Below are 24,742 nucleotides of genomic sequence, written 5' to 3' on the forward strand. Positions count from 1 at the left end.
TAAGTTTTTGATTTTCAGGGCCTCTACTATGGATTTCAAGGTTCTATATCATTTCTATCAAATGATTATACTTCTTTTGATCATTTAATTTCATTTTCAAACATTGAACCAACTTTTACCAATCCATAATTGAATTTGGGCAAAGAAAATAATCAAACAATAGTTGGAAAATAAATTTTGCACTAGAGAAAGTCCCTAGTTTGGTGGTTTGATACCAAAAAACATATGGAAGTGGTTTAAACATACAACTGAATGTTCAAGCAACTTTTTTTGATGATTTTAATTGTGTTTAAACTGTAAAATTAGTTATAAACAAATTGCAACTCAAAATCACTACTCCACTTTCATTTTAACTCAAAAAGTGATGGTTTAGAAAGAAAATATTCATATAAGCCAAACTATGACCAAATGAACAGTACTAGCAACTTTCAAACACCAATTTAAACTTCTTCAAGCTTTCCAATAGCACAAAAAAAGCATAAACCGAAAATCAACCCTTCCTATTGCCAATTATGCAGTAAAATACACCATCATACCACCAAAATCAAGTTTCAAAGAAATAGAGGCTGGAACAGCAAACAAATTGACTCAAGAAAGTTTAACTCCACTAAACTTAGCTATAATTCAAAGGCTTAGCATGAACGAACTCAAAATGGACCAGTGAAAGAGAATTACAATGAACCAATTCATACTTTGGACAATGTACTTACTAGCTTCTAATCTTATCATAATCATTCAATAGCCTCATTCAGAACACAATCTCATTCACAATTTACATTCAGTTTCAGATTTGATGTCTTATTAGATTAACCAAGTTCCTGCACCTTTTAATTTTTATCATCTAGACATTCAAGCCATTTAACACTAAACCAGAGCACTAGAATTCATTGAACCCTATAAGCAAAACGTAAGGCTCCAAACAGATTACAATACATGGCTCATGCCTATCATAGACTTGACTTATTCAATCACGAAAAATTTACAGTTTATCAATTATTAAACATACCCAAAGTTCATCCAATTATGATCTAACTTCTACTAAACATAACCTCTAATTCACTAGAACTACTCCCAATCATTTCAAGTCTTTTACACCCTTTATTAATCTATTCCAATGTTCAAAACCGTAATATGCATCATCACATTTTATTACTGTTGGACACAAAGAAAAACTGAGGAAACCTCATTTTCCCTAACCCCAATACAACCCAAACATCAATTTGAAGCCAATAGCAATAGACATATACAAGTTAACTCACACATGGGCAACCACCAAAAGATACATAATTTGAAGCAATAACTTACCTCTACGACAACGACAACTCTAGGTGTATTAGCACCTCCGATAGCCTATCTCGTGAAGCCCTTATCACGCATAGAAAGCCAGTTTGTCATGTAGCCCCTGGATTAGCCTCCCTCGCGAACTCAAAGCTCTCCTCGAAACCGCGACATAACCCACTGACCCGGCGACGCACCTCCTCACGCTGCCAAAGGACCATCGTGAAGGAAACCCTAAGAGAAGCATCGTCCCCAATGGAAGGCGTCACGTCAATGCCTCCATCCTTCAACCACACACGCTTTTGGAGAATGGAGAGGAGCTCGAGAACAGTCAATGGCGATGGCGAAACCATAATGGACGAGTGGAAACCAATGGTACTTGAGGAGGTCGAGGTGCTTTCGAACTCTGAACAAGAAAAGGAGACAAATTATGTTGGGGGGAAAGGGGAGAGGGAACTCAGAAAAGGGGAAGCTTGCTTTTGCGAATAGGGATTTTGGGAGAATGGAAGAGGGAAATCTCAATTTCTGATTTCATTAAGTCCATGCCTATACCGACGACCAAAAGCGTTCGGTAAATTCATTGCCGCTTACCGACAGGCAATAGCCGTCCATAATAACCATCTTAATTGACCATTGGTAAATCCTTCAATATATCATCTTTACCGACGACCAAAAGACCGTCGGTATTAAGCCTTCGGTAATTAACACATTTCTTGTAGTTTTGAAAGATAACACGACCATCTCTCCTATGCAAACTACCCTTTTCCTGTGCATCTAGTATCAATGATTTAATGCAACGAACATAACATAAATACCAGTCAAAGAATGAAAAAGTTGCTTTTTAATTTTTGTTCCTTATCCATGCCCTAGTTTTCATCTGGACTCATAGGATTTCATTCCCAAGTTTGACCTTTCTAAATAGAATACCATTTCTATGATTCCATATACTCCATATAATAGCTATCTACATCCCCTTCGCCCTCCCCCATACCCTACCCCCACCCCTCCCAAATAAAAAATCAGGTTTTTGTTGTTTAGCTTCGTAAGATGGAAGTGTTGGAAATATGTTCTTGCTTGATTATGGTATACATTGCTAAAACCTACCAAAAGAACACACATTCTACATATCATTGCAACTATCATACATTCAAAAACCAAGGGACTACTTGTTCCCTCACTCTCCCCACACGTAACACATAAACTGTTGTTGATGCTCCAAAACAATAAATTTTTTGAGCAAGTATATTGAGTAGTTTGTAGTACAACAACATCCACAAGGATTTGACAAAAAACACAACGTTTTAAATTAGCTTGACCTTGAATCAAATTGTAAGAAAGTGCATAAAAAGTGTGGAAACATAATTGATGTACAAAAACAAAGCTATTTTAGCGATAAAAGACGTTGTAAAACAATTTGGAGTTGAAAAGGACTAACTTCAAGGTAATAAAGATGTGTTGAAACTATATTTCACCACTTTGTCCTTATCTTGTAAAGGTTCAGTTATTAGTTATAAAGATACAATTAATCATGTCCTGGGAGTTCTCTTTTAATGTAACTCTAGGTCTATTCCTGATACCCACAACCTAAGATAATCAAACTTTAGTATGATTCTTCAGTGACTATTTAAATGGATAACTTTCATTAAGATTAGGACTCTACAACCAACTAGAACCTTATATCTATTACTAGCATCTAAAAGAAGGAGAAGAATTAGTTCGACCGTAACTTGAAACCAATTCCCACTCAATTCCATGCCAGTGAAATAAGATGAGTGATCAGTTCATCCAACAAGAAGCATAAACTAATTCACAAATACGGAGTAAAAGTATACTTTCATAAATAAAATAGTGCCAATATAAGAGAGTTCTAAAGGGTTACAACTTTTGATGGCAATCACCAAGCTACGTTGGGCTAAAACTAGCAGAAAAACCATGGTGGTTGATGAGGTGAAGATGTTTGTAGAAGTTGGTGGGGGAAGAGACTAAGTGTCTTAGTTTTGGGGATGTTATGGTTGATGAAGATAGTGTTTAGTGGTTCTCTAAGAGAGGTTGAGCCAACTCTTGGAGGAAGGAGGCCAGAGGAGGCCACTTGGGTTGCTGTAGTCTCGGGTGACCTTATGTAAGATCCAAAAAAAATATTTTTTATTTATGGGTGATATGTAACATGAGTAATTTTGTTTGTATTTGTTGATAGGGAGAGCAATATGAGTGCTGAACCAACTCCCTGATGTGTTTATTTTTTATGATGAAAACACATTGATTGTAACAACATAGATGGTATCATGACACTATAGAAATATGTTTCAGTGTGATGAAATACATATGTGATTATGGAAATGCTTATTACTGATAAATGCATATGTTGACATATTGTTGGTTCTGCATACTACTGCTTTGTGATATGTTTATATCTTTGTATGCATATTGTATGTTATGTGTGATGAAAACCACAAACACAAAATGAAATTTGCATGACATAATCGATTACAGTATTGTGGTAATCAATTAAGTTCATCAGACAACTTATGTTTTGAACTATGGCAAAACAACAAGTTTGAATTGATTACATTAAGTGTTAAATCGATTAAAACTTGTCTTTGCATATATCTTTTTCAAATGTGCTATGATGAGTTTTTGAAGAGAAAAAGTTTTTAAAATCTGTTAAGTGTGTAGCTTAATCCATTACACAAGTTATGGAATCAATTAAGTCTATTATTTTTTTGAAAATTGTTTTCAGCTTAGTTATAACTGCTATAATGGTCATATTTTTAAATATGTTTGACTAGAATTAAATGCAAATCGATTACATTAATTGTGCATTAAATTTATAGTAGTGTTAGTTGTAATTCTATTTCACCTAGTTTTTATGTAACCGATTACATTTCTAACATAATAGATTACTTTGCGTCTAGTATGATGAAAACTATAAATTGATGCATTACTTGTGTTTCAGATGACTTTTGATCAATTGTACACTTTCATATCTGACATTTTTATCTGAGAAAAGTTTTACAGATAACACAAATGCTCCAAGAATCAAGAAGTTAAGATTGTGAAGAAACTTGGGGATTCTTGAGAAGATTTGAGAACGTAACTGGCTGATCTGATTTGCACTATTGAGGTGTATCTGCTGTGATCAAAAAAGATTTCTGCACTTGTTGATTATGTTGTGTCCCTAGTCTTGCGCGACAGGAAGAAGAGTGAAGAGCTCTTGGACTTTAAGAGGAGTTTCTCAAAGGGTTTCTATAGCAAGAACGTATGGTTCTGTGTGTGCAGTTGTTTTCTTTTCTATATTTGATTGTGAGTGCAAAAGGTGTTTACATTGTGAGAGTGTGTTCACTGTAAAACCTTTTGTGTAATTCTCAAATCATTATAGTGAAATATCCTTCAATCTAAGATTGATTGGAAGGGTGATTGGATGTAGGCATTGAGACCGAACCACGATCAAAACCCTTGTGTTTGTTCTTCTTTCCCTATCACTTTTACTTTAAATTGCATACGCGTTTACTTACATTGCAAGAAAGTTTAAAGATCATTCTAACTTTACAAAAAGATTTGAAAAACATTCATTTTTATAAATTACCAATTTACCCCCTCTTTGTGTTGAGAAACAAGCCTCTTTATTTCTAACCGTATTAATAAAAAAAAATATACATTATGTTCAAGTATGTATCACTAGTTCGTAAGAACTTTTGGTTGGTTATATTGCCTTATGTTCTACATCTGTATTGTAAATTATTTATTTAATTGTTTTAATAATTTATTGGTATATGAAAATGCGTGGTTAAGTTATATTTATATGCATGTATTTGTCGATGAAACGTGAGTAACATCGTGGTTAAGGCTTTAAGATTGTGTTTCTATATTTGATGTTTATTTTAATATGTTGCTTTAGGAGAGAGGTACGGAAAGGTGAGGGCAACAAAGAAGGAAGGGGTTAAGTTTTCTTAGATAAACACAAAGTCTTACGTGAACTGAGACTGGATTTTTTTGAAGAGAAGAAGAGGAACTTCTAGCTAGCAGTAGGACGTGAGTGGAAGAGGGTAGGTTGATGTGAAAATTAGACTTACTTCACATAATTTTTATATATATATATATATATATATATATATATATATATTAATCTATTTTATTTTATTTTTAATTTCGAAGCGTGGTGTCAAATATATTTGATTATAATCCATGTACCTAGTCACATATTTTAAAAGCTATAAAAAGAACTACACTGAGAACAAATATTAATTATAGTAAAGCATATTTTATCTTGAGAAATAAACTATATGTAAATTTTATAATCATAATTTATCTTTAGTCCACTACGTTTATAAGAATGTGCAATCTACTCTAATAATGTTTAATCAAAGTTTTTATAGATATATCGGTCACCATTTTAGTAATAGAATAAACATGTAAGAATTTCTTTATAATTTATTTATTATTGAGACAATTTTTGAATAAATTCAAAAACATATTCTTGTGATATTTGCATACTTGAAAAAATCTATCATACGCCGGGTGCTTGGATTAGCTTGTATCGACTATTTGTCTCCTAATTTTCCAATCCATCGTTTGAAAATTAACCACAATTAATGACATAATTAGGAACAATAAAACTATTTCAAAAAAATCATAAGATCTTGTATTAGTTAATCATAATACTAAAGGAAAAAAAATGAAACAAGTCATACGAAAAACTGGATACATATGATTTTGATCAATAAACATCTTTATAAAAAACAACTTTTATCTTTGCAAAAATTTAGAAAGCTGCTCCAAAACTTATGCTGTAGACGCTGAGCAGAGAAAGCTAGCGCTAAGCGATGTGTCCATGAGAGAGATGAAAGATAAGCAAATTCGAGTGAGCGAGTTATGAAGCTGCTCAGCACATTAAAAGCCCTCCGATAGGAGAAATATGTAATTAAGCTTCATCAAACATTATTTTTCAAATCATTACTTTGAAATACAACTTGTCACTACCAACGCTTCAAATGTTACACTCCCAATAATCCATCGTGCTTTCATCTCAGAACGAGGTCTCGAAACTCTAAACTGCAAATTTTGAGCTAAAATTCATATGGGAACAGTCGTAATGAATAGCAGAATTCCATTAAAAACCCAAATTTTCAAAACAGAGCATACTATATTTAATTTCTTTACACCAACAGAAAAAATAAAATTCTTGTAGAAGGAACTCACTACCAAGTCATGAATAGGAGAATAGGATATAATCAATGTTCAATAAAATTGATGAAAATCAATCTGTAGCTAAGAGAGACACATATAATGAAAAGTAATTTTGGAACTACTGTAAGCTAGGATAAAGAATTATTAAATACTTAAATTCCTAAAATTACATTCTCCCTTTCAATAGTAAAACTAGTTATTGATTTTCGTAACTGAAGCTATAACGAAATTCAGAGACGATATTATAACTATGTACCTGCTAGTCTTTGGGCCACCTTTGGCACTTTACTATGTTCAATGCAACCATTAAGAGTAGATAATCTATAAGTCTGTTCGAGAACCTCAGATAAGCAATTCTCCAAGGTTGCCAAAGAAGTAATGAACCTAATAAGCCCCAAAAGCCTGTGAAGAATCCTACCCCCAAGCTCATATATAATGCTCCATACAAAACTGAATCATCATCTTTATCATCCACTTCTGCTCCATTAGGTTTTGTCACTGTCTCGTCTCCAGGACAGCTTTTCTCAAGCGGTTTCCCACAAAGATCAACATTTCCTTCAAAACTAGAGGCATCAAAGGTTTGCAACTGTCTTCCGGATGGAATTCTTCCACTGATATTGTTGTTTGATAAGTCTAACATGGCAAGACGATCAATATTGGAAAGAGTGAGAGGAATTTTTCCAGACAAATGATTTCTTGATAGGTCAAGCGAGTCTAGTGACCTTAAATTCCCAATCTCCGAAGGAATTTCTCCACTCAAATGGTTTCTTGATAAATTCAAAGAAACTAAACCGTGCATGTATGTAATCTCTTTTGGTATTTCACCTGTTAAATTGTTACATGAGAGATCAATGTTGTGAAGAATTAATTCGGGACGTATGAAGCTGCGATCCGCACCTTTCCACATCCATATTACTTGAAGCGCATAAGAACCATCAGTGTAAATACTATAATTTTCATAATAAGTAGTATTGTACCAATGAACACGACTCTCAATCTCAGTTCTGTGGATGTTTTCTTCAGACAATGCTTTAAACTTGTTCAAGCACGTTGGAATGCTTTCTGAAAACTTATTCCTGGAAAGATCCAACAATTGAATACGCTTCAAATAACATAGATGAAAGGGAAGATTTCCAGAGAAGTGATTCCCTCGCATGATCAAGATTATCAATTGTTGCATGCTTTCTCCAACCCATGATGGTATTCGACCGGATAGCATATTCTCACTCACATCAAGCATAATTAAATTGTTGCAATTCTTCAAAGACGAAGGCAATTCACCCATTAAACTATTGTTTCGTAAAATCAAAGCTTCCAATTTCACAAGGGTTCCCATGGAGATAGGAATCTTCCCTGACAATTGATTGTTGCTTAAATCAAGAAACAACAATCGGTGTACATATTTCCAACAATCTGGGAGTTGTCCCTTTAATTGATTATCTGATAAATCTAAAGTGGCCAAGTTTGTAGCTGTGACGTTTCCACATAAGACTGAAAATAAATCTGAAAATTTATTTGCAGATAGTAACAACTCGGAAGCTTGTAGCAAAAAAAATGGAACTTTTCCCTCAAATCTATTTGAATTTAAATTTATGTATGGTCTGTAAGGAAGCTTCAATTTCATATTAGGAATTGAACCAATGAGATTATTGTGAGACATATTTAAAGTGTACAAAATTCGCAACTTGGTCCAAAAGGAGTCTGGTACGAGATCATTCAGCCCATTATCAGATATATCTAGTTCGATTAAGGAATTTTGAGTCTTGATCCAACGTGGAAAACTCGGTCCTACCTTGCAAGATGCAAGAAACAAGTACGTTAATTGAAAAGGAGGAACCCAACTAGAGCCAAATTTTATAGTTAATGAGTTATGCGACAAGTCTAGGATAATTAATTTGGAAAAATTAGAAAGATGAGACTCAGTTACATCACCCTCTAAAGAATTCCCCTGCAACGATAAAATTTCCAATTCAGATAGCAGACTAATGCTCTCGGGTATCCTACCAGAAATTTGGTTATAAGATAAGTTCAATTCCCGAAATATGTGTCTGCTGCACCATGAAGAATTTTGAGTGAAGCTTGGAAATTCGCCATTTAACTTGTTATTTGAGAGGTCCAATACTTGTAATCTGCACATGCTCCCAAAGAAAGATGGAATCTTTCCCTGGAGTTTGTTATCATAGAGAAAAAGATATTCAATAGAGCTCATCACTTTCCCAAATTCATCTGGAATTGGACCTTCTAACAAGTTACCATTAAGGTCAATGAAATGCAGATTGGTGGTGAAGTTAAACAGCCAGTAAAACATTGCAGATGATTTTAGCAAGTTATTGGAAAGATCAAGGAAGATAAGTGAGGAGAAAGAATTCATTGTAGAAGTAGATGAAAGAAGGAAATTTCCATCCATAAGACTGCAATTTTCAAGGTAAAGCTCTTGTAATTTGGAGCTGATATTGAAATTAGCTCGAAACATTGATGATGCAAGATTATTGTAAGACAGATCGAGGACCTCAAGAGATGGAAAATTTGGACACAGAGAAGATGACAATGTTATATTATTGTGAGAAAGATAAAGCTCTTGAAGATGAAGGCTAAAGTTAAACAAGAATTGAAGTATTGATGATGACAACATATTAGAAGAGAGATCTATTATTGTAAGAGAGGTGGAATTATTTGAAGAGTGAGAATGGAACAAAGATTGAATATCACTATGCAAAAGATTACAATCAACTAGTCTCAACTCTGTTAAGTTTGGAATGATTTTACCGATAGCTTGTAGCCACTTGTGAGAGGATTTCAGACTGTGCAATGAACTCAGCTCAAGAACTGTTAAGGAATGGAGAGTAGACAGCCACTGTGCATCCTCAGCTTTTATCTCAAAATTGCCAACTAGTCGGAGAGTATGCAATAATGGAAGATTCCCTATGCCAAAAGGGATTGCTCCAGAAAGGGACTTTGAAATATTATTTCGCCTTTTCCATCCATATGGAGGTGTATTTCTTCCTAGAGTGAGATGTTGTAGCTTTCTGAGATTTCCAATTTGAGATGGGATTTTTCCAGAAAGATAGAATAGACCAAGATCGAGATACTGTAAGTGTTTGATATTCCCTATCTCAATGGGAATTTTTCCCCAAAGATAATTTTCCCCAAGATCTAGATAGCGTAGCTTTAAGAGATTTCCAAGTGTTGAAGGAATCCTCCCCGCAAAACAAGAATGGAAGAGATCGAGATATCTTAAGTTGGTGATGGAGCCCATTAACTCTGGGATGTAACTCAGTGCAAAATAATTACGGCTGAGATCAAGATGTTGAATGTATGGCAAGTGAATCAATGAAGTGACATTGATTGCACCTCTCAAATACGGCGGTGTATAGGGGTAGTTTCCATGGAGATCCAGTAGTTGTACATGACCAGTATGACTATTGCATTGAATGCGTTTCCATTTGCAGCAATCTGTATTATTGGTCCAAGTGGAGAGCATGCCAAAGTCATCTATGAGGCCTTCTTTGAAGCTGAGGAGTGCTTCTCTCTCCCTCTCTATGCACTTTGCGTCACCACTTTCGCTTGAGTTTTTCAATGTGGCAATAATTCCTGAGGCAAGCAAAGAAAGAAGAAGAAGAACGTAAACTGTTTTGAGAAAATAAGCAGTCATTGTTGTAGTTTTTCTGATATCAAATAATCTGAACTGAGGGAAGAGTAAACAAGAGTAGTATATTGCGAGAAACAAACTATGATTCATTTATATTCATAATTGTAAGAACCGGTTGCGTCTGTCCAAAAGTCTATGATATGCCTAATTTTTTCTTTTAATTTGGTTTTCTCCGGAACGAGGAAGATAATTGAATTAACCACACGAATAATCACATAATGAGGAAAATTAAAATTATTTCAATAAACTCTTACGATCAGGCCCAAGGAGTTAGAAAATTAGTTCACCAATAATGCAAAGGAAAAATAAAACTTGTCTTGTGGAAAAACAAGTTGTTGATTGTTCTTACTTTCTTTTTGTTGGTTCACCAATAATGCAAATGAAAAGAGAAAACATTGAACTAGTCCAAAAAAAACCTTAAACGATTAATTGGTGTATATAAATCCATTTAAAGTGTTAGAAAAAAGTAAGCATGCTAGACATTTTCAAAAGATGAAAATGAGACTAGCCCAGAAATTCCTTCAACCATTAATTGTTATATTTGAATCTATTTTATGGGATAGAAAAATTAAGCATATATCTTAGACACTTGAAAAGAAGAAAACAAAATTGGTCCAAAGAACTTCAGGATTCTACCATTCAAATCTATTTTACTATTAGCAAATTAAACACTTTACGAGAAAAGGAAAAAGAATGAAACCATTCAAATTGTGACACAAAGTAAATGAAAACAAAAGAAAAAAAAATAATTTAGAAACACAATTACTAAAATACGATAAGAACATTTGGCGTCCACCGTGGAGGCTTGTAAAATGTTACCCCACCTCGAAGCCAAGCCCAACACTCCTACACAATGGAATTCAACCCAGTGACAACCCTCCAACAACAAATGCAAGCACTTATCCAGTAGAACGAATAATGCAGGCATTACAATGCCGAGCTTGAAAACCTACGCTCGCAACGATAGGTCGACCTCAATGAACTCCAAGACATTCGGAAAAACTTGACCAGCTTGGAAAATGAGAAGTCACCTTCCCTACCTCGGCCTAATTTTCATAAGGAAGGCCCCCATAATTTCCGAACAGAGCACAACCCGCTAGCCCGACGAGGTTTGCATGAAAGTCAAAGCCCATCTCCTCAACATTGGTTGAAAGAAGTATAGTCTGCTAACTCGGCGAGGTTCACATGGAAGTCAAATTCAATCTCCTTTATGTTGAGCTTGAAGGGTCCGAAGGAGAAGGTCAACCTGACACAAAATGAGAGAAAGTCGGGGACAACCCTGCCACTCCAAACCCAGACTTGGAATCAGTGGAATTCCAAGATTCCACAAGACACCCTGGTGGGTGAGTAGACTGGGAAGGTCATTAAGCTCCCCAAAAGCATGATCGAGACTTCTGAATCAAGACTGACCATGTGGAGAATTTTCACCCTTTCACGACGAAAGAGGCTTGGGCACACATCACTAGGGAGTCGAATCGGCCACAAATCTAAAAGCATTTTGGATTTAGGCCAATATCCATACAGAAGATGATAATGCTTTTTGTAGGTTATTTCCAACTACCTTGGATGAACCAACCTCAAATTGGGACTATACGCTACCATTGTACTCGATGGATTCATTTGAAGCTTTGAGTATCATGTTTATAGCTTAGTTTACATATCGTAAGCGATGACCACTTTGTTGGTAGCCTAAAAATGCACAAAGTAGGAGGAAAACGAAACCCTCCGACATTTAACGAAAAGATTCACCATGACAACGAGAACGATCCTAGACCTTACTTCATCAATGATCTTGCATTCGTTAATATGTGGTCTACATCCCGAACCCTTCTCAGACTCCTTGTTTACAGAGAAACCAGACAACATGAATAATCTCAAGGACCAAGTGATAAAGTACATAACCATTAATGAAAACGGGTAGAAAAGGGCAAAGAGGATCGATATCATATAGGAGGAACGATATCAAGGAACGATATCAAATAGGAGGAACAAGTAAGAAGAACAATGTCACTAACCAAGTTCCTAGCAATGTATACAGATCTAGAGGAATAATGTCATTTGAAGATTTCATTGAATAGATGATATGATCTAGAGCTTTATCATGTTTCATTCAAACAAGAAGCGACAATCGAGGAAAAGGACACAGAGGCTTCCCAGGCCACGATTGGGGTAAGGATGAGGAAATTTTTTAGGAAAGGGTCAAGGATAGCCGAATCAGCCCAACATGGTTCTCCAAATCCTAAGGCCTAAGTCCATCCATGATCGGCAACCCACCACAATGCAGCCGATCATTCAGAGCCAGATCGTTCAACCTAACCTTGCCCAAGCAAGGAATAACATCCACGTGTCATTCGTTTCTCAAAATCTAACGTTGAGCGGTACAATGGCTACATTGAACAATACTTTTGCTGATGTGGCAAGTTGTGCCTTATTTCTTCTAGTTATTCAAGAGAAGTTCATCTTTGATTGTTGGAGACAAGATTTTCACTTTTTGGAGAGCTTGGTGGTCTGCTAGGACTTATTGGAACCATCCCTTCTTCCTTCTTGTATCTCGATCTTCTTCCATCTTTCATTTTGTAAGCTTGGGTTCTCCATGATAATGGAGAGCTAAATCCATTTTGTTTATGGTAGATGTAACCAATAAATTCTCTCTTATTTTGCCAATGCCTTGAATATATTATGATAGTATTCTTGTTTTCGTACTTAATGCTCTCTTTGATGTTGTCATTCATAGCTTGGTGCTTGCTTATTAGGTATTGAAAAATATCTTTTGAAAATATCTTTAAAAGTTGAGCATACCACTTGGCACTCCTTCAAATGCAGGTGTGGATCTTCTCCAACCACTCCATGGTACTTAGGCAACCTCTTGAGAAGCTTGTACAGCCACTCTTGTGAATTGGCCATCTCCTGGTACTGAACAGAACTTGTCTAAATTTGGATTTCACTTTAAGAAAGGAATTATACCAAACACAAAAAGAACAATATAGAGAGGAACCATTATTTATAGATTTCGAACTTTTCAAAAACACAAGCTAGACACACAGAAATTAAACACAGACTACTGAAAACAGAAAAAGATAAGCTAACAAGACTAACCTAACACTCTAAAACTTAATTCGTCGAGTCCCCGGCAACGGCACCATTTGTTAGATTGAATTTTGTTTGCACAAAATCATAACAAAGCTAGATTTCCCCACTAATGAAGTATGAGGATAACCTAGGTATCAATCCTCGAACTCAATACAATTAAGTTTTAAAATGTAGACTTAATCTTGCTTTTTATGTATTATCTAACTACTAATGCAAAGTGGGGGCATTTAAAATGAATGAATGAAACAAAAAAGGAAAAATCTAGTCTAAAGTAAAATCTGTTTGAAGAAATAAAAAAAAATGCAAGAAAAGAATTTAAAACTGGAACCTAAACTATAGTATAGAATCTATGTATGCTAAAAATTAACAATGCAAGGAAACTAAAATCAAAACTGAATAAGAAACTAAAGAAGTGGTATATACATGTATCAGAACCAAAAGAATGGACAATTCAACATCTAAGCTACTAAACCTAATCTTTTTTCACAGGAAGAAATAAATCAAAGAATCGGAGTAAGAAGTATTATCAACTAAAACTGAAATGAACAACTAAATGAAATATGCATATTTAAAACAATACCAAATCAAACTATCATATGTGCAAATCAACTACCATAAACAACTCATCATGAACAACAAATGAAATCAAGAAATAAAACCTAAATTATTATCAACCAATCAAAAGAACCTAATAACAACCATCTATCAAAACTCAACATCTCACAGACTTGAAATTTAACAAAATTACATACTAGAATTATGAAAATATCTATTACACTAAACCAGGATTCAACAACTCAAATCAAGAATGGAAAATTAAATGCTAAAACAAAAGAAACATATATGCAAGGAAATTTGAATTAAAATTTTGAGTAAATATTATGAGATGATTATGTTGTTGGGGTTATATTTCACCTAGTTTACTCTCATGTATATACAAATTCTACTTCTTCATTAATGTCAATGTCACTCTCTAAAACACTTAAAACCTGATTCCTCGGTGAATAAAGTATATCCTTAACTTGTATTCCAAATAGCCAATTCTGAAAAACAGGAGCTTAAGACAACCAAAATTCATATCCCTCATTCCTGAGCAATACTACTTCTGGGAATAATTCTCAGGATTACGAATTGTAAAATACCTTCCTGTACTAATGCAAATCATACATCATGCTAATGAATGAGTTAAACAAAGCAAACATTACGTAAAGAAGAATTATCCTAATAATTAATGAAAGAAGCATATATAATAAAGAATCAATTCAATACATGAGAGTTTACAAAGGTTACATCATCCCCAACAATAAATAGAGTTTAGTTCACCATTGACATTGTGAAACTAGATGAACAATGGAAAAAGAATGAAATATAAAACCCTAGAAATTGAAGATAGGAGCTTCCGCATCCAATTTGCCTTCAAGGGAGCAAGGAGTGTGTTTTTGAGCCTATTTCGTCCAAAGATATGAACCCTAGAATGTTAGAGTCCTTAAATAGAACATCAAAATAATATAAAACAGGTCCAAGCCCACAAAAATGGTGCTCAGCGGCGTGTGGGTGTTAAAAGTTACGCTCAGGGTCACTCAGAAGGCAAGCAAGCGTGGTACGTCTCATCAGAGTTGCGCTTAGCGCCCCTGAAAAGGGTGCTTGAGCGCGAGCTAGAAGCATCCTATGCTGAGGGCTCCAGAAAAGAGCAATCAAGCGTGAGACAGTGCACTTTGGCACTGAGGGCCCCCAAAGTGGCGCTCAGCGCTGTTGCAATCTCCCTTCTTTGATGCTTTTCCATCTTTTCTTGAGTTCCAACTCCTTACTACTTTCAAATCTTCTTCCAAATCATCTCAATTCCTGTTGAAAACATTGAAATCTAGCACAAAGCCATCAAATTCACCTCCAACTCTCTTATTTATCAAAACAATGATTCCAAGCTAGTTTCTAAGCCAAAAAAGGTGTTTTTAGTATCAAATAACGGTAAATTCAACCATTATCAATAAGAAACTAAGGATGCATAAAAAAGTGGTATATACATGTATCAGAACCGAAATAATGGACAGTTTAATATCTAAGGTACTGAACCTAATCTAGTTTTCAAAGAATCAAAGTAAGAAGTATTATCAACTAAAACTAAAATCAACAACTAAATGAAATATGCAGATTTAAAACAATATCAAATCAAACTATCATATGTGTAAATCAACTACCAAAAACACCTCATCATAAACAGGAAATGAAATCAAGAAATAAAACCTATATTATTATCAACCAATCAAAAGAACCTAACAACAACTATTTCTATCAAAACTCAACATCTCACAGACTTAGAATTTAACAAAATTGTATACTAGAAACATGAAAATATCTATTACAATAAAACTAGTTTCAACAACTCAAAGAATGCAAAATTAAATGCTAAAACAAAAGAAACATATATGCAAGGAAATTTGAATTAAGAATTGGAATCTAAACCCTAACACATTGTAATAGCAAACTAGAAATTGAAAAATGCATCAAACCTAAGGTAAAGCAGCAAAATGATAACATTTGAATTCAAACCACAATTGTAATCAAAATGTAAAATCCTTAACTTGAAGATATAGTAAATCAACACCAAAAATCAACTCTATCCTAATATATATATCACCAAAAAGAAAATAAGAATAGAATTTAGAATTGAAACAAAGCAAAATCAGTACCTAAATTCAATCAATCAAAAGCAAGATAACAATCTCAAAAGCAAAATTGATTTCACAGGTGAATGTACATTTGAGTGAATAAAAGAGTACTAAGAATGCTCATGAAGACATCCTGTTAGTGTGAATCCCACTTTAGGGTAATCTAGTTCATATTTTAGAACTTTGAATTGACTCTTTCCACTCATTTGTCCAACCAATGTTCATTAGCCTATTCATCAATCTAAAATTCACAAACATAATTTAAATGTGCAAATGATTGAGGATAAAGTCTCAATTACACTCAAAAAGACATGTTGGCTAGAGTAAGTCCATTATAGGGTCTTATAGTTCATATTTCAAAACTTGCAATGATAATGTCTACTCATTCTTAATAAATGCAAATCTAAATTTGATATACACTTAAAAAAAATAGAAACATAATCTGAATGAATCTTTATGCATTGGACTCATCTATAACTCGAGAAGACATCTCAAAAATATATGCTCACTATGGAGTCAACTAATTCCCAAAGGAGTCATAGAAATGTAGAGGTACAGATTCCTTATCAATTTCAAGGCATAACAATTGTAGAAATCAAAACCAAAGAAAAAAAATCGCAATGCAAACAAGAATAGAACAAAAGCACAGAACTTAACTTTATTAACATGAAAAAAGAATTACACACTACCGGACTCACCAAACCACTTGCGACTGTCACTCTCGCAAGCCTATTGGTGAAATCAAGTAGCCAAGAACTTTTACCTCTATGAAAGAGTAAAAACCCTAATCTACAGAATGTGAAAAAGGAAAGTGTCTATTACATGGTAGAAGCCCCTTTATAGGGTTTGAAGAAAATGGAAAAGAGAAGAGAAAATGAAAGAGGGAAAAGCGGAAACTTCCTTGGGACGTTTCATAATCGGATGGCCTTCTTCACTTTTCATCCTCGCTTCTTTCCAACCGTTTGATCTTCTCCACGTGGCAGCTCCGATCAGCTTCTTCTCCAAGCAGGTGATGCATTTTTCTCTTCTTCCTCTCGCCTCACTCTTTCTCACGAACCTTAGAGGGTTTTCTCCAGTCACTCTCCTCTTGCTCGAAAGAGTGTTTTTGCCTCATGAATCACAAGTGAAAATGACCCCTTAGGAAGCTGCAGCTTGAAACACATCGTTTTACTTAAGTTGGTGCCAGCCTAATCCACTACATTTTCATTAAACCAAGAGCGGCCCATTCTATTCGTTTGCATTTACCCAGCAGCGTTGGCCTATTTACTTCAAATTAGTCAAGGCAACACAACAACAGTATAGTGCAGTGGCATCAACACCAATGTAGCAGGCTAGTGCAATTCAAAAGAACAAGCGACCCAATTTGTTTCCAATCAGCAGCAGCTCAAAGCCAAAACAACCAATGTAGCGACCAAGCCGATGTGCATAGCGTGGCAGGAGCTGCCCAAAGCATTTCAGCCCAATCATCAAATAGCCCAATCTGCAATTTAAACAAAAGAAAGGTTCATTTTTATAATTAAAGAAAAACTAAACCTAACTAAGAAAAACAATTTTTTTTATTAAAAGATTTTCTAAAAGATATTATATTCCTACTTATTTACAAAAATACTAAAAGTACACTTAAAAATCTATTTTTAACTAAAATTCTATAAAACTAAAGAATTAAATGAAAAACCTAAAAGTATCCTAATTCTAAGCAATAAAAAACTAAAAGAAGTTAAGAAAGACTCCTAAACAAAAAAAAAATATACAAAATTGAGGAGTTATCATACACTAAAAAAAAAAGAAAAAGAGGAGTTATCATACACTTAAAAAAAAGGAAAAAAGAAAAAAACTGGTCTAAAAGTTTTAAGTCATACTTAACATATTTGAACCCATTTTATCGGATAAAAAAAAGTAAACACGATAGATACATGAAAAGAAGAAGGGAGTTACTCCCTCCACCACCCCAATAACTCCCTGTACTTATTTTTATTTTTTATTTTTTTATAAAATACCTAAATTCTTATCTTTCATTTTCACTCACATTCGTGCAGCCCCACCCCCCTCCCCAGATCCATTTCTTTCCAATCCATTCTTCATATCCTTTTTCGTTCTTTCTTCTCAATTTTCGATTGATCACTTCCAACATTTGTTCCATCATTATCATCACCCTCCACTTTTTCATCCAGAAACATGAACAACTCTTTGTTTTCATCCCTCCATTATTTTTCATCATCACGGGTGAGAGTTCCCTCATCCTCACCTAAAGCAATCTTCTGTGCCTTCAACTTATTATAAGGTACGTAAGTTCCACTCGAAGATACTCCACCCAAAGATCTTTCAAAGTTGGACAAACTCTAAGACCCTCCTGCATCAAAGCACGAGCAGCCGCAAAATTGAAGTTACGATCAAATTCCCAAGACGCAGCATAAATCCAAACTCCCAAAACCTTTCGATGAAACCTAATAACTTTAGTCAATGCCTGCATATTATTTAAAACAGCATTGTTCACATATACAAACATACATGATGAATTACATGTTATACATGCATATATGAAGAATCCAAACGAAAATGCAATGAAAATATTCGGAGAATAATTGAGTAAAACAAGATTAAGTATCGTCTTCATTCTGCCATTTTCTCTCATCCTGCAAAACTCGAGATAGCGAAACCAGAGATCCATGTCACCCTTGTAGCGCTTCAAAGCGAGCTCGTAAATCTCCATAATCTTAAGCAAGCCGGAGACATTCGACTTGGACTTCTTCAGCTTCTTGTTACCTTGATTTCTAAATTATCGTGCTACGGAATTCTTGTGTAGCTTGCAAACACTACAAAAAAACCATTTATTACCGACGGTCAAAATCCGTCGGAAACGTCAAAAATCTGTCGATAATGGTATTTTTTCGACGGATTACCGACGGACCTAATTCCGTCAGTAATAACGTTGTCGGTAACCTTTACCGACGACTTTTTATGACCGTCGGTAATTATCGAAGGATAAATCCGTTGATAATGGCAAAAAAATCCGTCGGTAACTACCGAAGGAAAAAGCCGTCGGTAAGTCCGTCGGTAAATATCTCGATCTGGTTCATCTTCTTCCTCTTTCCCCTTCGTCTGTTTCCTCAAATTTTATTTTTTTTATCAAACTTTCTTCATTCCTAAACCAAAACAACAATCCAATTCATTCCAAAACTAAAATCAAAGACTAAACTTAGGTTGTCCAATTGTTTTAGAAACCCTAAAATTTGGAAATTTCCTAAATTATTTTTTGAGCATCCATGGCAGCAGTGATGTTCTCCTAGTGGCGCTCTCCCATGGCAGCGGTGACTCTTTCCAACGACAGCAGTGGCGCTCTCCAAAGGCAGCGGTGGCGCTCTCCAAAGGCAGCGGTGGCGCTCTCCAACGACAGCGGTGGCGCTCTCCCACAGCAGCGTTGACGTTCCGCGTGGTTCTCTCACGACAATGGTAGAGTTCTCCTATGGCAGTGGTGACGCTCCAACGACAACGGTGGCGCTCAGTGGTGGCTCTCCAACGGCAACAATGGTGCTCTCCAACGGTAGCAGTGACACTAAGGGAAGATGGTTGCACAAGAGTGAAAAATGGTTGCAGAGAAGGTGAGAAATGCTCTTAAAACGTAGTCTTCTTCACACAGTGAGAGAGGAAAAATGGGCGGGATTTCGACCGTCTGTAATTACCAAAGGCTTTACTGACGGATTTCGACCGTCTGTAATTACCAAAAATCAAAATCCGTCGGTAATCACTTTTTTTTCATCCGTCGATAAAATTCGTCGGTAATACATCGTTTACCGATGGAAATGCTTCCGTCAGTAAAGTTCCGTGGGTAATTCCATGTATTTTTGTAGTGAAAGAGCGTCAAGTTGAGTCTCATACTCAATATAGGCCAAGAAATCCTACTTTAGAGGACACAAGCCTATACTCAAATTTTCGCCGCTGCTTCACAATCTTGGCAATTTCGCGGCGGTTGAAGAGACCACACTGCTCACACTAGTAAAAAAAGCCTTTTTTAACGCGCTATATATACCTCGGCTTTACTGAAACCGAAGCATATAAAAACGCGGTGGTATTTTCGTAAATATTGAGTAGTTATATGCCTCGGTTGTATATTAATTGATGCCTATAAACTTTACTGTCTCGAGTAGAAGGCGAACCGAGGTAATTCCCTGTGACTGAAAGGCTTTAGGCACCGGTTTAAATTTGACCGAGGTAATACTCTTAAATTAGGCACCGGTTTAAATTTGACCGAGGTAATACTCTTAAAATCACGAATTTCTCTCTCGCTCTCTCGCACTCTGCCCTCTCGCCCTCTGCCCTCTCGCCCTCTCGCCCTCTTCCCTCTGCCCTCTCGCCCTCTCCCCTCTCGCCCTCTCCCCTTTCGCCCTCTCCCCTCTCGACCTCTCGCCTCCAATTTCTCTTCTCCACCAAACCCCAACCTCAGGGCACGCCGCAAGCCGCCGTTCAACCCTTGCCGCAAGTCGCCGTTCAACCACGTCGTCGGCCGCTGCCGTTCCACGGTGCTCGAGAGAGGGATCTCCTCATCACAAGGCTTTCATCGTCACGGTAAGCCTTCTGCACTCAAACATTCATAGCTCTAAACCCTTCTTTTGGGTTTCTTCTCCTTTTCACCATTTCCCTTCTGTTATGAAATTCTTGATTGTTTTAGATTTTTGAACTGTAATGGGAAGAAATCTTTGGTTTGTTTGGCGTGACAAAATGAATGAATCTTGTTATCTGACTTCTTTCATTTTTAACGTTTTTAACGTTTTCAATCTGGGATTCTGGGGTTTGAAAATAGAATAAAAAAAAATCCTACTACCTTGGTTTAGGTTCTAACCGAGGCCGTAGAGACAAAAAAAATAACGCGGTTTAGAACCGAGACAAAAAGGTTACCACTTTTTGCCTCGCCTGAATATACCTCGGTTCAAAAACCGATGTATATCAGTGAAATTAACCGGTGTCGTATCCTTTTCCTGTACTAGTGTCGAGATCGTCAAGCTCATCTACCATCCGCCATGTTGCTTGGTTTCGAACACCGTCAAACAGAGGAGCAGCACGACGAACTACGAAGCTTTTAGTTTCGAACCTGAACCTATCTTTTTTTCAGTTGAGGTAGAAGGAAGGTTTTGTTCATGTTGGGACTCTTATTGAAAATGTTGAGCGGATAACGATATTTGTTTACTTCTTAAATGGACGTGAATATCCATGGTCGACATCCGTTTATCCACTTCCGTTATAGTTTTAGTAAAAAAATAAAAATAAAATTAAATATTAATAAAGGGCAAAAAAGAGATGAAAAGATGCAGGAAGAAGTATGTGGTGGTGGAGGGAGCAACACTCCAAAAAAGAAAACGAAATTGGTCCAAAGACTTATGCTACTAACTGTCCTAATCAATTCATTTTATGGGATAGAAAAACTAAGCGTTATAGACATTTGAAAAGAAGAAAACGAGTATGGTCCAAAAAGACCGTAAGCATTAATTACTGTACATGTCTTAATGCATTTCATATGTGAAAAAAAATCAAACCAAATGAAATTGGTCCAAAGACCAGGTTTTGTTTTTCAAGATTAATGAATTTGGATAGATTTAAAGAAGAGAGATTGTTTGGATTAAGAGAAATATAATAAGAAATTAAAATATTTGAAAAATAAAATTTATAAAAAATATTTATATGATAATTTTTTAAAAAAAATATTTTAATTGATAAATTTTAAAAATTATCATTTCGGGAACCAAAATAATAATTAAAATTAATTTAATCCGTAAATAAGAAGACCAAAATATATAAAAGAATAGAACAATTCTACTTTCAGATGTTTAATATTATTTTATATGTTATAGAAATATGGAATGGACATATCATGAATTGGTCTCAACCTGTAACATAGATTCCGAAACTATTAAAATTAATTTTCATACTCATTTATTACTAAGCATTCATATATTTTTTTTCAACTACAATTATTCACATTTAATGTATTTATTTATATATGTCTGTTGAAATTCTTTTTAAATAAATAAAACAAGTAGATGGATGATCAAATTGTTAGTTAAATATAATATTAAATTTATATTTATATCAAAATATATGAAGTACATACATTGGAATTAAAATTGAAGTACAAATTATGAGTTAGAAAAAAGAAAAAAAACTCATCTACCACAAACGCCAACTCGTCTTCTTCTACACTACACTTGGAAGAAAGAGAAATGAAACTAGTTGAAAACTCCTAAGTTATACTTGTCCTATTGGACTCCATTTTATAGGTTAGAAAAATTAATCACATTAGGTATATATGAAAAGAAGAAAATGAAATTTGTCTAAGTAAATAATTAAGTATACTAATCAATCCATCCGTTTAATCGGATAAAAAAAACTAAGAAACATATACATTTGGATATTTGGACAGAAGAAAATGAAACTAGTCCAAAAAGAGCTTAAGCATTAATTTGTAGTTGAAGAAAAAAAAATAAACATGTTAAACAAAGGAATAAAATGAAATTGGTCCTAAGACCTTTACTTATTGATGGCCTAATTTGATCTTATTATGATAAATAAATAAATAAGTTCCAATTAAAAACGAACTACAGATAAATACAATAATAAGAACAAGAGTCTCAATCTCTAAACTTTGGATTCTAATTTCTCATACGGGTAAATATGACACATTTAGTATTTTGTCAGAGCATCATTAAATAATATTTTTCTTTTTAATATATACTTATGCATCTTTTATAGTTGGTTATCTTAATTTATTTACTTCATGAAAAATATGTGAAATAATAATTTATTTTTTGGTGAATGAAAATGTCTATTTAAAACAGCTAAGAATTAAATAAAACTCGACTGAATTTAATTTTAAGAGTATATATCAATTCATTCATTGATTTAATTTATGTTAATCGGCAGCGATATATATATATATATATATATATATATATATATATATATATATATATATATAGAAACAAAAGCATTTCATATTTATTGAATGTTGACATAGATGTTTGTTTTATTCTCATTTTTCTAATTTTCTTTTCAAGGTAAAAAACAACGGAGATAATGAAAGCTACACTTATTTCAAATTATGTGTATATTATTTCAAAGCACGGGTGGTGTCAAATATGATTGATTGTAATCAATGAATCAAGTCAAACATTTTAAAAACTATCAGAAAATATTCAATTGTGAGAATCAGCCATACACTGATTATAACAAAGCATATTTAATATATGGTGATTTGATTTGATCGGCTAAAATGAACTTTAAAATTTAATATTATCGTTGGAGTTTAACATATGAGTAAGTTTATATATGGTGATTTGATTTGATCGGCTAAAATGAACTTTAAAATTTAATATTATCGTTGGAGTTTAACATATGAGTAAGTTTACATATGTTATATTATTTTTATTTTTATTTTAGTTTTTATTTGTTTGTTATTATTTTTTATTTGGATTTTGGATTTAATTTATATTTTTTTATTATAAATATAAAGTTTTATGTATATATTTAAATAAAGAGAGATTAATCATCTACGTAATTTTTATTACATTTAATATGGTATTTAGAATTTAAGGTTCTTTTAAAAAAAATATTTGTTGTCTTTGTCACTACATCTGTTACTGTTGGTGGTGGCGTCGTCTATCACTGCTGGCGGCTCTGTCATCTGCCGTTATCAATACTAGAGTTTCAGTTTTGACCGATAATGACACAATTTTAATCGTTTAGGCCAGGCGACCATCGTGCCATCAACATCGGAGCTCATATGCGCTCTCAGTACCATTTGAAGTTGTGGATGTGCTCCATTTTTTCGTAGTGCTCGGTGGTGTATTTTGTCTCCTCTTAGGCATCGCTCTTTCAAGTTCGTCGTGCATGGTCACACGTCTTGTCTCTTGTTAGGTAGCTATTTAGAGCGTTTGAGATTTTTTAGGTTTTTCTTTCTTGTTCATCAATGACATTTTCCGTTGTTGTCTCTTCTAATCTCCCTTTGTCACTATTGCGTTTCACCCATCCATATATACTTTGTTTTCTAGATTTATATGAAGTAACCTCCTAGATTTATGGTTAGGGAAAGTCTTTTGGTTTGGTATTTGGTCTTCTATGTCGTCTTCGCAAATCATTAATAATTTGGTGTCATTTGAGTGCAGAAACAGATATTTTCACTAAGTCTTTGTTGATTATATTATAGTAACAAGCTTTGTACGTACGATTTGTATGCACTCACTTAAGACGGAATGTTAGATATATTATCTTTTATATTTTATCTTAGTTAGTTTGTTATTATTTCTTATTTGTATTTTGGACTTAACTCATATTTTTTTTATTATAAATAGAATACCCTATGTGTATATACAACACAAGAAAGATTAATCTCATACATAATTTTCACTATATTCAATAAGAATAGCTAATACAATTTTATTTTTCTACATTTACATTAAGCAACTATAATTTGAAGGTTTTTGAGATTTTATCTTTAGAAATAACTATATGCAAAATTGTTTAATCTTATCTATATACATAATTTAAAACAAATTATGAATAATAGAAGTATTCATCGATATATACAAAGGTAACCTTTTTTAGTGACAATAAACATGTAAGATTAACTTCATAATTCATTTATTATTAGGACACTTTTGGAATAAAGTTTGAAACATATTTTAATGATATTTGCATTGGAAAAAAAAATCTATATCATATGTGAACGAGTAGATGCTTGTATTAGTTGTATTGACTTATATAATTAGTATCTCCTAATTTCTATTCATGGCTAAGAATATTAACCACACAAATAATCACATAATGTGGAAAAATAAAACTATTTCAAAAAGACCATTCTTCTGCTTTTGGAGTAAATGATACTAGG

General features: G+C 34.2%; 1 protein-coding gene, 1 long non-coding RNA gene and 1 pseudogene across 2 annotated transcripts; all 3 read right to left on the reverse strand.

The window, feature by feature from the left end:
- Positions 1 to 6,023: 6,023 nt before the first annotated feature.
- Positions 6,024 to 10,147, reverse strand: LOC148196427 (receptor-like protein EIX2). Its single transcript, XM_088094607.1, has 2 exons — positions 6,719 to 10,147; positions 6,024 to 6,327 (listed from the first exon to the last, which is right to left on the reverse strand). Exon 1 carries the CDS (start codon positions 10,112 to 10,114, stop codon positions 6,722 to 6,724), a length of 3,393 nt encoding a protein of 1,130 aa, XP_087950733.1. The 5' UTR covers positions 10,115 to 10,147; the 3' UTR covers positions 6,024 to 6,327; positions 6,719 to 6,721.
- A 4,270-nt stretch (positions 10,148 to 14,417) lies between these two features.
- Positions 14,418 to 17,307, reverse strand: LOC148196428 (uncharacterized). Its single transcript, XR_015780718.1, has 2 exons — positions 16,566 to 17,307; positions 14,418 to 15,062 (listed from the first exon to the last, which is right to left on the reverse strand). It is a non-coding gene; the product is annotated as an uncharacterized LOC148196428 (long non-coding RNA).
- Positions 17,308 to 17,945: 638 nt separating this feature from the next.
- Positions 17,946 to 20,877, reverse strand: LOC124848223 (uncharacterized; annotated as a pseudogene).
- Positions 20,878 to 24,742: the final 3,865 nt, after the last annotated feature.

This window comes from Vigna umbellata, chromosome 7 (genome assembly GCF_029865625.1).
Source record: "Vigna umbellata cultivar VRB3 chromosome 7, Vumbellata_1.0, whole genome shotgun sequence".
Classification (NCBI taxonomy): domain Eukaryota; kingdom Viridiplantae; phylum Streptophyta; class Magnoliopsida; order Fabales; family Fabaceae; genus Vigna; species Vigna umbellata.